Raw genomic sequence first — 13,929 nt, 5'->3', positions numbered from 1 at the left:
ATACAAATGTTTCGAGGATTGTGTCACTAAAGCTCCAATTTAGCAAAGCCCTGAGCTATTTGCTTACATCCCCCTGTAGTCAAATCTATCAGTGGGACTTAACTGTGCTTTTGAAGTTAAGCACATATTTAAGTGCCTTGCTGAACTGGGGCCAATATTGGCACAGAGAAATACAGATTTAGAGCCTAATGACTGAGCTCATTTAGATTTGGGATGGGCAGAATGGATTTGAATCAAGTAAGAACTGGCTCAGAACTTCAGCCTTCATGTGGAAGCTAACTCAGTCCAGAGCTTTTTGCATCACTGAAACAGCCTTCCTTGATCTGTTTTGAACATGCAATGGAATGTGTGCAAGAAATCCTCTGCTCCTTGCACTCACCTCAGTGTGGAGATGTTGTTTTGGGAAATTGTGCACTGCCAGGGCAAGAAGAGGAGCAAGTGAATCCTGAAGGGGACTTAGTAAAATAAACACATGTCAGGGAATGTCCCAGGCACCAACACTTGTTCAAGTAAATCCTCAGCACGGTCCTTGGGTCCTTTGTGTGGCTTTGCTCCAGACTACTCTGTACTTTGGTAAGGATTTTTGGGAGTTAGAATAGACCAGGGATGATTTGAAATTGGCAGTTTTGATGAAGTCACATGATTTTGACTGGAAGAAAATGGGATAAACTGTCCTATACCAGGAGTCAACACGAGTTAAAGCTGAAGCAATTTCATTCTCAGATGCCATTATATTGTTTCTTTCCTGAGGAATGCACATTTTCTGGAACATGTGATGATTGACCACTGCTAAATGGCAGTACCCATGCAAGAGCTTCTGTAATCCACAAATGGATGTGATGGGTTCTTTGTCTAAACTTCCTACTTGGAGATATTAATTTCTCCTTCCTAATTCTGCATTTGCAGAGCTCAATTCAGGATCATGACTTCAAAATTCATTGGGATTTACGGCTGACAGTAGCTGATACCAAATTGGAACCAGTAGCTAGAGAACCAGAAATATTTAAATTAGAAACATTTGGTGGCAGTGGTTGTTTTTTTACAAAAAGTGAATGGTTGTATTGTTTGTCACTGAAGTCATTCATATAGAGTTACAGACAGAGAGAGCTGCCCAGATGATCTGCTAACCAAGGCATAATCTGGAGCCTGGAGGGGGTGGCTAAAAATGTTCCCTGGCCATTTCAGAAGACCACAAGGGGACTTGTAAACAGAGAGAAGAACATCACAATAAGTGTTTCTTAATGCCTTTGTCTGTGGCGTTTCAGTTCTGTAGGACTTCTAAGCCCGGGCTTGCTCATCTGGTGTCCTGATCTGAACTCCAGAAACCAGATTATTTTTCTCCTTTACATTGATGGAAATGAAAAGCGATGCCACTGGCTGCGGTGACGTTGCTTCAGATTTCCCTCTGTGCAAATTACGAGGGTTTTCTTGGGCTCATCCTTCCCTCTGAAGCCATTCAAGTCTGAATTCAGTGCTCCACTAATTCACATAAGTATTAGATTAAATGTCTGCTTTTTTTTTTTTTTTTATTTATTTATTCAGCTTTGAAGAAGGCTTTCAGATTCTGGGGCAGTTTTGCAACGGGCAGTCGAGGTTTGCAGTATGTGCTTCTGAGAGTGGCTTGGCATCAGTGCTCTTTTTTTTTCCCCAGTGAGTCAACTTCCTCAGCACTGCAGCCCTGGCACAGGAGACACTCGTGATGCTGCCTCCCCATCTGAGAAATGGAGGGGAGCAAAGTGAGAGTTGGCTCTCATGGGCCAGTCTAACTGGGATGTGTGACAGGGAGGGTTCCACAAAACATCATTTACACTCACTCAACATCCAGCATCAGATGCTATCACTGATGTCAGCTGAGAACTTACTCAAACAGCAGGACCATGAGGTTGTTGGGTTAGGGAGAGGTTGGTAAGGCCCTGCTCTGCTTGAGGACCTGCAGGGTGTGAGGCTTGTGGTGGGTAAGAAGTGTGCAAAGCCTGTGGTTCACATCTCTGGGTGATCTGTGTTGGGCATTTGCAAAGCAATAGCACCTGGCTGTTCTCCTCACCTTGTTTCTCAGGTGATGGCCACCTGGGCACAGGGATGTGCTGCTCACTTGTCCTGCTGCTGCTCCATCCACAGCCATGTCAATCCTTACAGAGTGAAATCCATGGCAGTTTAAATCTGTCCCCCAGGCTGTGAGATGCAGTGACTGGAGACTATGTGAAATCCTTGGTTAGTGGGTGGGGATCCTCCTGAAAGCAGGATCACCCTGGGCAGGCCAGCTCTGGCACCGCATCATCCATCCTGCAGAGGTGACGAGCATCGCAGCTGTGCTGATAGCCAGGGGTCTGTTGCATACAAGGGTATGGAGTTGGCCAGCACAGGGGTGGAATTCTCCTTCCTCAGCTCTGTCAGCAGCAGTGCTTTGTGCACCATGAGGAAATAAAATATTTCTGAATGTGGAAATTGTTTATGGCTCATCACACTCCAGGGAAGGGCCAACACTGAACAAGGAACCTTAAATTACAAGCAGTGGGCACTTTCCATATAGCACTAGTCGGGGACAGAGCAATGAGTTGTGCAGGTACATAAATAGTGTCATTTAATCTGATCTAGAGCTCAGTAGAGACATGTGCAATGTGCTTCTCTATCAGTAACATGGGGATAACAATACCAGCCCAGGTGTCTCGCAGGGGTGTCACAAAAATTAATTAGATAATGTCTGCACAGTGCTTTGAACACAGCAAAACACCATGTACATGTTAAGTCAGGGCTTACTAAGCTTACTAAGCCCTGAGCAGGGTTTTAGTGGCTGTTAACCCTTTTTACTAATATACAGGAATAGCTGCTTGTCATCTATTTCAAAATATGTATATTGATACATTGCTTTCCCTTCTTTCTATAATTTTCTCTTTTAGTTTCTTCCCTGAACAATCAGATGGTGAAATAAGTTAATGTTTTCCCTCCCCAGAACTAATTTAACTATATTAAAATTAAATTAATTATTAATTTTATCAGAGAAATACCACCTTGTAGGGGTCCTTATACCAGAAATTTTGTCTCTATTCCAGAAACACTTTGCACATAGAATCATGGAATGGTTTGTGTTGAAGGGAACTTTAAAGGTCATCTGCAGTAAACAGAGACATCTTTAGATCTGATTGCTCAGAGCCCTGTCCAACCTGGCCATGAATTTTTCCAGAGATGGAGCATCTCTGGGCAACCTGTGTCAGTGTTTTACCAGCCTCATTGTAAAAATATTTCTTCCCTCTCTCTAGGCTAAATCTCCTTACATGCTTTAAGGCCCTCAATCCTTTCATTGCTGTTTTGTTGTGGGACTACCTTATACTCACATTTGAAGATGTGCTATAATGACTCAGGTCATCAGAGATGGGGAAAGATTTTGTGTCAGTCAGACATCTCTGTGTATATAAAAATTAAACAAAAATATCTTTTTGCAAGTTGTGCTAAATGTTACAATAATTTTCCAGAGGGAGAACAGACAGTTTCCATGGGGGAAAGATTTTATGGATGGCAGGAGAGCAACTGGAGAGATCTGAAATGACAGCATGCTGCTGAGCTTGATAAGAGCTTATCAACACTGCTACACAGTTGATGTTTGGTGCTCCTCATGAAGTGGAATAAAATGAATGTGATGATTTCAATCGAGCTTCTCCAAGATAAGAGTGTCTATCACAGAAACCCCCCCTCACATGTGCCCACTTATCACTGCCAATATCAGCACTCATGGATTCAGCAGATTTAAAATTCGATGGGGCATGATGACTGCTCTTGGAGGGAGTGTTTTTACAGGAGAGATGGATGGATGGATGGATGGATGGATGGATGGATGGATGGATGGATGGATGGAAAAATGGGCATTAATACAGGAGTAGGGAGGTCATAGTGCAGTGGAATATTGCAGACAGAAGATACTTCTGCAGAATTGGTAGGCTCTTCCCTTTTGCTACAAAACCTGTAATTTGCTGCCATTGTCACCACTGTGCCCACTGTCCTTCAGGACATGCTCCAAGAGGCTGTGGAGCCCTTTCCTGAGCTGGGCTCAGAACTCTCTGACCAAAATCTGTCAGTCAGTCACTGCTCTTGTGGAATGGGTTGAAATAACCAAATAACACCACCACCACTCCTTGTGTCCCTCCCAGCTGTGTCCACTACTCCTGCGAAGCCACCGACTGCCAGCGGCTGGAGATCGAGAACGCGCTGCTCAACTGCACCGGCGGCAGCGGCTGGGACAGCGGCGCCCAGTGCAACGTCAGCTGCAGGGCTGGCTACATCCTGCACGTCCACAGGGATGATGATCTAGTCAAGAGCCAGGTTTGTCCTGCCACGGCATTTATTTTGTGATGCACAAAACCAGGATAAGCAAACAGCTGTGGAGAAATTGAGGGGTAACTCAGGGTACACGCTAAAATCTCAGCCCAGCCTTGGGATAAGGTCTTGTCCAAATTCTTGTCGTAAGAACAGGAGCTCTTTGACTCTGTAGGAAGAGTTTCTGGCAATAAGCAAAGCTCAGACATTCCCTGAATTTAGAAATTTTTGAACCAAAATGTTTGAGTTCAGTCCTTGTTTGATCTCACTGGCTCCATTCAGCCAAACCATTTGGTTCTGTTGAGTAGAGGGCGTAGAGGCATTGATGTTTTGGGAGTAGGATGCTCGTGTTTTTGCACAACGAATTTCTGGGTAAAATACCTAATTTTGAGTCCTTGAATTGAGTCTAACAACATATTAACTCCTTTGCAGTGTTTCAGTCCATCTGTTCCCAACCCTGACATGTACAGCATGGATGGCACCCAAACCTTTTTCCTTCCAGACAAATGACCAAAAAACTCCCCCAGCAGGGCAGGAAATGCTCCCCATCCTCAATAATCCAGCCCTATAAAAGCAATACATCTTCATGCAGTGAAGGGGATATTGAGGAAAACTAGCAATTTGTTTAAAGATCAAAAATAATGCAAGTGCTTTGTGCTGGGGGAAGTGGATTGGGTGCATGTGCAGCATGGCCCTGGGAGCAGGATGCTGGGGACAGGGGGATGCAGGGCTGACACCTCACTTTGTGCCCTCATCTCTACCACGGCCACATCCTCTGAGTGAGACATGGGGGTGGTTTCCCCCATCAGCACCTTCTCTCCCTGGTTGTGGGGGCAGCCTCACATCTGGGCCAGGGGCTGGGGCAGCCACACTCAGCAGCCTGTCTGTGCTTGTGAAATACTGTGTTCCTCATAAGCTCACAGAGGGGGGAGACAGAGTGGAGGGGAATGAGTCAAGCCTTTCAACTCAATTGCAAAACAAATACAGGACCCCACGAGCTGGGGCCTCTTCCATCCTAATTGGCATCAGCACCAGAACCCCAGCTCCAGCTGAGCATTTTTACAGAACACAAAACCAGTTCTCAAAACGAGCCTGAGTGGCTGAACCAGGAAATTGTTGGAAGGGATCTGTACATGGGGCACATGAAGCACACAGGGATCACAAACCAAATAAAACAGCCTGAGTATGCTTCACCAGCCCTGTGTTGTTTGAATGCAAGCATTACCTTTTGGGGAGGCTCAGCCAGCTGGGCATGGTTTTGCTGGGAGAAATTTGGTTTCAGTGCCTTGATCAGACTCATATGACAGGAGCAGAGGATTTTAGCACCCCTCACTAATGTGATTCACTGCCTATTACAACATGCTTCCTCTCACCCTGCTCTGCTATTGCACTTCGTTGTCTTTTCCACCAATAAAACCCCCTGAGGCCAGTGGCTTTGTTTTGCTCAGTGCTGTGCATTCACTGTTCAAATCAGGGAAGGAGTGGAGCATCTTAAAGATACCCATGACCAGCTAAGCACATTAAACACGTGCTTTTAAAGTTTTTTTTAGTGTGCTTCAGAGATCCTCTGGAAAGGAACAGACAGATTCTTTCACTATCATCTTGTTTTATTTCTTGGTGTCAGGTGCTTCAAAACAGAACTTGTGGAACTTGTAGGTAAGAAATGAATTATCTGAGAAAGTCCAGAATCCATGGTCTGGATTTCTCATATCAAAAGGCATTGTGCTTCTTCCTTATTTGCTTCCCAGCTTCAGTTCCTCTTCCAGCCACAAGCATTTGGGGGTGACAAAGGGCACATGGGTGGTTGTCCATGGCCAGAGGGACCTTCTGTCATGGCTTGCATGAAGCTGTTCCTTGTTTCATTTTTGTCATTTAATTTGTTATTTCACTTGTTTGACTAATTGGAGGGTATAGAGATACACATTTTCTCATTTAACTGTCAGTGTGTGGGGCTGCCTGAGGAAGAGGAGGAAGGAAGCAGCTTTGCACATGTTGATGTTTCACACTCATGGGTAGGAAGGAGGCTGGGCTGAGATGCAATGTCTCAAAGAGCAAACTGACCATCAGTGGCCCATGACCACTGCATGCTGGTGAAGGTGATCCCCAGACCAGTGGAAACACCTTTGTTTAGCATCTGAACCATATTTGTCTTCCTTTTTCATTGAAAGACAGAAAAAAAATGGCAAAGAGAGCAACAAAAAGTGGCATTTTCAAAAGCACCTTGGTGATGTAGGGGCACAAGTCACATTTCAAATCAATCTTTTACATCTAAAGGGTCTTTGAAAATTCTTCTTAACAGTTTCTGCACTTTCTAGACTCTGTGTCTTCTGAAGCCACCATTTTAATCAGTTTTAGGGCAAAACATTCATTCATTCCCTCTCTGAGAAACTCCCATTCCCAAATTCTGTTAAAACCCTGTAAAATCACCAAACCCTAAAACTCGTCAGCACTCTGCGCAGCAGAAACTCTTTGCTGCTTGAAAAGAAAAAGAAGCCGAGCTGTTTACAGACTCTGGGGCTCTCTCTCATCCTCATTTAGGGACTTCAACAACAACAACAAAGGGCTTTGCATAGTGATGGAGCAAAATCCTTCATGTATCTTTCTCACAAAGAAGATCTTGGGGATGTTTTCATTCTCCCTCCCTGATTTCTTCCCACCCCCCTTTGACAACTCCATCGCTCTTTCTTGTCTTCTTCCTCTTTCCCCCCTTTGTCTTTCAGTGCTTCCCTCCCCCTTGTCCTTCACTGAAAGCCCTGCTCATTCAGTGACTTGTTGTCATCTCTCCTTGAAGCTACCACCACTGCTGCTCTGGTCAAGAGGTGTTATTTAAAACCCAGCAGCTCCCTAATGTTGTGCAAAGGCATCATCAATCATGCCAGGAAAAGAAAGCACGGCTCATGTGGGTTCAATTAGAGGCACAGTAGTGGGCAGAAGTGGAAGAATACTTAGAGGGGAGGGCACAGCTGTTCATTTTTAAGGAGAGGAAACTTCACACGTGAAGCATCGCTTGAAGAAGGGGCTGGTTGGGATCTTGGGCAGCAGGAAGGAGACATGAATTCTCCCAGGCTGTTAAAAGTCCCGAGGAACAAATCTTTCTGGCACCAGATTTGTTTAAGTTTGCATCCTCTTCACTGTATCTTTGGAGGCCCCTTTTCTCTCCCCCCTCTTTCCTCCTTGCCCACCCTCCCTCCTTGCTCAAGCCTCTTTTGGAAGGCAGGGCATGAAGGGAAGCAGTTGCTGTGATGCCAGTCAAAGCAGCACAAAGTGCCCAAAGTGACAGCTAATAAACCAGATGAGAAAGCCAAGTGCTTCGTGTGGGCCGCTGTGAGCTGGGTGACCTTGTCAGATCAGACAGGCGAAACAGGCACGTGCCTGCTCAGCTCCGGCTGGGAGAGCTGCACAGGCAGATGCTGCCATAAGACCCAGCACCAGATCCAAGGCTGAGTCTGTCAGAAATGCCTCCAGGGTGAGGCATGGAGCTGGGGAGGGACAGGATCCTGCTCAGCAGCCGGGGTGCTGTCCCTGGGCGCTGCAGGGATGCCACCCTCAGGTGTGACACTGAAAGTCAAAAGCTGGTGGGTGCCATCAGCAATAATTTCTGGGGTAGGTTTGTCCTCTGTGCTTCCAATCAGAGCCACTGGTCTTTGTGTCCATTGCAGGGAATGCTCTCTGCTGTGTCCTGCTGCAGAATTGCACGTGCTTCAAGTGATGACATGATAGACATGCTGTAAAATGTGCCATTATTGTGTCTGACCTTGAAAACCTCAACTTCCATCGTACCAAACATGGAACAAATTACTGGGAAAAGCTGAGTGGCCAGGGTCTTACCTCCAAGGGCACAGCTTCTCTGCTGGGGAATGGCCTTCCCAGTGTGCCAGGAAGAGGGAAATCCATAGGGGTCTGAGAGGACTCTTACAGATTAGGTTAGGGGCTTTGTGGGGAAAGTACCATGGGCAAAAACCCAGAGATGAAAACGTGGAGACACTAATTATTAACATTTTGATATCAAGGTCCAGAACAGGGGCACAGACAAAGGACAGTGAGAGTGTGGCTGTGGAGAGGGATCCAAAGAGAGGGGATCCCAGGCCTGTGGCACTTTCAGCAGGCTCTGGTGTCATGCTGTTCTCTCCTAACAAAAACCACAGGCTGCAGCTGAAATACTTTCACAGGTAGCTTGGGCAAAACAATCCTTTTGTAAGGTGTGAGTGACGTGCACAGATATTGCTTCTGTTTAAATTTTTGTGATATATTCTGGTTTCTGTTTCTTTGGTGCTCTGCAGAGGTACATCTGATGTGCAACGCTGTCGTTAGAGAAACTTCCTCATGCACCACACTCTGTTTCAGCAGTTCTAGTAGGAGCATTCATTTATTCCTCAACTACATCACAGCAACACCAATAACTTCATTCCTGGAGCTGAATCTCTTATGATTGATATAGCTTCTCTTTCTCATCATGGATCCAGTATCCAGCATGAAACTATGCAAGACCCGTGTCTTTTCCATAACATTTGGATAGCCCCTGACATCATTAGCTTGAGTTTATTGACATCAATAGCTTGGGTTTATGTTTTAAGTTCCAACAGCCACATTGCTGCTGTGTTATTTGATAATAGCATCTGTTAAAGGGAAATGGATGGATGGCTTTGGTGGATGCTGGAGCAGCTCATCCTGGAATGCTGATGGTTTGCAAGACATGGGAATATTCTGTATTATTCCTTCTCCTGTGGCCATCACGCTGCAACACCCTGGAATCTTCACGATGTCAACTGCCCACAGTTTATATACACTTTTTAATGGTACAGATATTCTGATAAACAACAAAGGCAGAATTAACAGCCACTGGGGAGTGAAATTATTTGGAATGTGAACACACAGTATCACTTCACCTGATGGCTCTGAGTATCCCAGAATGTGCTACTCTGAGTTTGTAGAAAAGACATTTTTTTCCATCAGCAGTGCTCCCTGTTTAAATAAACTCCACGGTCTAGAAAAGGGGTTTTGTGCCCACTTGGGAAGTGTCCAGTTTCCCAGCTCAGGGACTGCTTTTTCCATTCTGAATGCAACCATATATCAAAGGGAGACAGGTCTGAACTTCTGTTGAAACCATTAGGGTGTTTTTGCAAAAAGGGAATCCAGGTCCCTTTGATGTGTGCTAGAAAAATTCCCTTTCCTTTTATAAACCCAGATCAATGGCCGGCGGTGCAAATCTCCTGTGAGCATACCAGCCCTGAATAAAATATTCCCTGGAGGCAGAGGAGTGCTGCTGTATGGCTTGGTCAGATTCCTCGCCAGCATCTTCCCCTTCTCATGTTTGGGTTTCTCACATTTCTTAACCTCTGTCCCTCTCTTTATTCTGGTGTGAAGGGAAGAGTTAGATTCTTCTAGTTTTTAATAATTTTCCATTTTTAATTAGAAAGTGGATATGTTGTTTACTCAGTTCTCTCTGCCAACATCTGTTTGTCCTTCAGTCACTCAATAAATTCATCTTAGCTTTAGATGGGTGGCTTCTTTACTTCCCCCCCTATTTTTCTTCTTTGCCCCTAGCACTCCAGGATTCCGGTGTGCTGTGCAGTTTGGATTATTCCCTAGATCCACAGAAGTTTAGTTTCTGTGTAGCTGTGATGGTAGAGTGACTTAGGGGAAGTCAGAGCACAGCCACTGACACTGTGTACATCCTCTCAAGTTCCAGGTGCCAGTTATGGGCAGGACACTCTGGACACTCATGGTAAATTTCTCCTAGAAGAGTTCTGTCCCTCAGGCATTCGTGTCCATGGTGTCAGGACAGCAGGTCCTGTGTGGAGCCTTGGGGCACTCTGCCAGGGAAGCCACAGCAGCAGCTGTCAGTGTCTGCACACAATGCTGATGTGGCCCCAGGCACTTCCCCTGAGATCCCCATCCAAGGGTGATTGACACCTCTCGGGAGAGCCTGGATGAGAGTCCCAAATGGCTTCATGTCAGCTTGGCTTTTATTTCAAACCTAAAAACAAGTTTGACTACTTGGAAGCACAGGGGGATCCCTTTGGAGTGGCTTTGTCACCACAGAGGTGACAGGGATGGGGGACAGCTTTCAGCTCCAAACAGCTCAGGCTTGTGCTCCTTTCTGATGGCAGGGGAGAGCAGCAGGTTCTCTCCTTGTCTCAGGAGGCCAGACAAAAGTCTGGATTATTTGTAGAGCTGCACTCTTTCTATGGAAGCATTTTGGTGTCTTGCCCCAGTGGTGACAGAAAATCCTTTTTCTGACACTGTTCCTTATGAACCTTGGTGGGTTTGGTAGCTGCTGTCTAAATGATGATGGTAGGGGCCAGACATGGCTGTGCTTAACTTGTGAGCCAAAATTATGGCTAATAGGCTTGAAATGGTTTTGATCTCTCCCTTGCTGCCTGTGGTGGCTGTAGCCGTGTGTCTTTTTCCAGACGGAGTCCAGCGTCACCATGACGTGCATGGATGGGAAGTGGAACAAGCAGGTGACGTGTGAGCCCGTGGACTGTGGTGTCCCAGACCAGTACCATGTCTACCCTGCCACCTTCAACTGCAGCGAGGGGACCACCTTTGGCAAGAAATGCTCCTTCACTTGCCGGCCTCCTGCTCTCCTGAAAGGTATTGGGGGTGTCTGTGCAGTGACCTGAGAGACACAGCTAACACAGACTGCTCTCAGGAATACATGTTGCTCTTGCTGTTGGTTTAGAGTTATTCATGATATTTTAAGTAGGAAGAATTATGGGACTCTATGGAAGGTTTATTTATATTAGAAGTTAAGTTCCTCTGCATCTCTCTATTACCTTGCTTTGACCTCTCCTTGATCGTGGCTGGCCAGGCAGTAATGACAGGGAATATTGCTTCCATACAACCAAAACATGGAAAAGTCATGGGGATAAATCAGATTGAACTCTCTCATCTTCTTTCCCATGCTTTGTCTATTTCCACTGTCTGTTTCCCTTCTATGCCTCCTCCATGTATTTGGAAAGCCAAGAGAAGACTGAAAAGCCCCATGTCCCAATGACACAGACCCTCATCACTGTTTTTTTCTAATTCAACATCACCTTTCTCCTTTTCCACACTCATTTTGTTCTACTCTGACCTTCTTGTCCTCTTCTTGTTTGCCACTCATTACATTTTCCTTTTTTCTTTTATTTTTTCCCCTAGAAATTACACAGCTTGCCACCCTCTGTCCTCTCCTCCTCGATCTTCTTCCCTGCTACTTTTCTGCTAGCATCCCCATCCTCTTCTCGTCACCATCAACTCTTCTGCTCACTGGCACATTTCCCTTTTTGATCTGGTCCTCAGGAAACAAGAAAATTGTTAATTTGAAGGAACTTGTCCATCTTGTAGATAAACTTAACTGCTGTTGTCAACTCAGGTACAAACACTGTATAATTTTTTCTTGTACCCATGGTATCTCTTTCTCTGCTGGGATTCATTGCAAACCCCAAAAAGGAAGGCATGGGAAGTATTCTTCATTTCAGGGAAAAGCTATGTTGATTTCTTCATATATAACCAAATTGCTTAATTATTTTTAATTCTGATGGGAGATAACCAAAACCAGCCAACACACAGTCAAAGTTATGACTACTCAAAGGATAGTTAAGAGAAAATTAAGACTACTTTTTAGCAAAAACCTCCCCCTTTCTGTTTATACACTCACAGGGCTATCTTCAACAAAAGGTGTTATTTCATTTTAAGTGCTTTAAATATTTTTGAGCGGGCGGTGAAAATAATTATAGTCATCATGACCACCAAGAGCTGATGACTCAGGCAGGGGTTAGCTGGAGGGATGACAACCAACCCCAGATCAGGGGCTGCAGCTCTGGTGTGTAGCATCACTTCACTTCTGTCCAGAAACACTGAGCTGTGAGGTAAAGGCTCCGTTTGGTGTGGAGCCATCACTGATGACTAATAAATGTTGCCACAAAGCTTCTGGAGAACAGCGTTGGAATGAGTCATGCCTAATTCAATCACTGACGTCATGACAGCCACTGTTGGTAATGTCACAGCTTATCGCTTTGCAGTGGCAAGTATGATATCACCACGGCTGGGCTGGGAGCTGCTGCATGAGTCAGAGCAGAGGAACATGCTGGTGCTCCAGAAAAGAGCTCCCTCCTGCACAAAATGCCTCTGCAATCATCTGCAGTTGGGGAGGGGAGAGAGAAATCCGGGGCTGATTTAATGTGGCTTCTCTTATCTTTGAGGCCAGGGCAGGAGGGCTCCTCCGCATACCTTCCTGAGCCCTCCAGAGCCTTTTGTTTTCTTCTTCTTTGAATTCCAGCCTCATGCCCCGGCTCTCTTCCTCCCCTTGCAGAGAGATGGCATTGCTCCGGGGTTAGCAGTTTGTCAGTATTATTTCGGATAACTCCGAAGTTGGCTCACTGTTGAAAATATGCCTTGTGGGTTGAGAAGAGTTCCTGCAGCAATGCTCAGGGATTTCAATGGAATATTAGGGATTTTTTGAAGGGTTAGTGGCTCATAGCTGTGCTTTGTTTCTTAGGAAAAGCTTATTCCTTTTCAACATATGGTATAAAATCACAAAGAATGTAAAATACACTGAGACTGGGCTACTTTTAGCTTAACCTTCTGAAGTCAAGTAGGTCATAGCAGAGGCAAATAGATCTATTGTACCTTTTACCTTTGAGGTGTTGGCCAAGAAAGCTTCCTGAGGAAAATGAGTCTCTAATGAGTATTATGAATCATATTTATCACAGTAGTCTCCAAGGACTGAGAGTCCCCAGCTGAGAATGGCTCCTCATTGTGTTGGAGTAGTGACTCTAATACTAACAGATGCTGCTCCAAAAGGTTCCAAATTGAAATAAAAGGGACAGATTCAGGGAAAAAATATAACACAGAAGCAGAATGAAGAATGTGATGGCACCAAACCCTCTGTTAAAGCCATGGCTTTGGAGAGGAGGGGGTTGATGTATGAAACAAGCTTCCTTTCAGAGAGGAACAAAATAAGGAAGAGAAATACAAAAGATGACAAAACCCGTGTGGCTTCCCCTATGCTATAGCATTTCCTGAAATAAGCACTGCCTGCCTGTCACCTGAAAGCAGAGTCCTAAATGATTTAATGACATCATCTAGAGCAAGAGAACGCACAGGACATATGAATGTTCAATGCAGCTGAATTTGTCAAATTTTCTGAGGGGGATTTTGATATCTTATGGGTGTAACAACATTTCAAAAGAAAATAGTCCTGCTGAACGTTGTTAACTTTGCTCACTGTTCTTCTCAGGAAACAACAGCAACTTGACCTGCATGGAGGATGGGCTGTGGTCCTTTCCTGAGGCCCTGTGTGAGCTGATGTGTCGAGCACCCTCCATCGTCCCCAACGCGGATCTCCAGACCTCGCGCTGCCGAGAGGACAAGCACAAAGTGGGCTCCTTCTGCAAGTACAAATGCAAACCAGGCTACCACGTCCCTGGATCCTCCAGAAAATCAAGAAAGTACGTGAAAGACTAAAACTATGCCATCAGCCTGGTTCAGAAAGCCATGAGTTACAATGGTTTTGGGAAGGGGTTGATTGTCGCAGACTCCGTGTGCCGTAGGGAATAGCATGGAACAATTCCTTCATGCAGATAGCTGTGCAGGGTCAGTTTAGGCACCCAGCTCACTTAGACTTCTTTAAAAATC

General features: G+C 45.3%; 1 protein-coding gene across 1 annotated transcript in view; it reads left to right on the top strand.

The window, feature by feature from the left end:
• Positions 1 to 13,929, top strand: part of PAPPA (pappalysin 1) — a 174,548-nt gene that overhangs the window by 132,059 nt on the left and 28,560 nt on the right. The window contains exons 14-16 of the mRNA XM_054283889.1: positions 4,143 to 4,314; positions 10,722 to 10,905; positions 13,532 to 13,742. Coding sequence (XP_054139864.1) covers positions 4,143 to 4,314; positions 10,722 to 10,905; positions 13,532 to 13,742 — 567 coding nt within the window. The remainder of the gene's footprint in view (positions 1 to 4,142; positions 4,315 to 10,721; positions 10,906 to 13,531; positions 13,743 to 13,929) is intronic.

Source organism: Melozone crissalis, unplaced genomic scaffold, assembly GCF_028551555.1.
Source record: "Melozone crissalis strain CALT ecotype California unplaced genomic scaffold, PUWL_Pcris_2 ptg000041l_1, whole genome shotgun sequence".
NCBI classification, from domain to species: domain Eukaryota; kingdom Metazoa; phylum Chordata; class Aves; order Passeriformes; family Passerellidae; genus Melozone; species Melozone crissalis.
The sequence above is the reverse complement of the archived record's forward strand: the minus strand, read 5'-3'. Positions and strand labels throughout refer to the sequence as shown.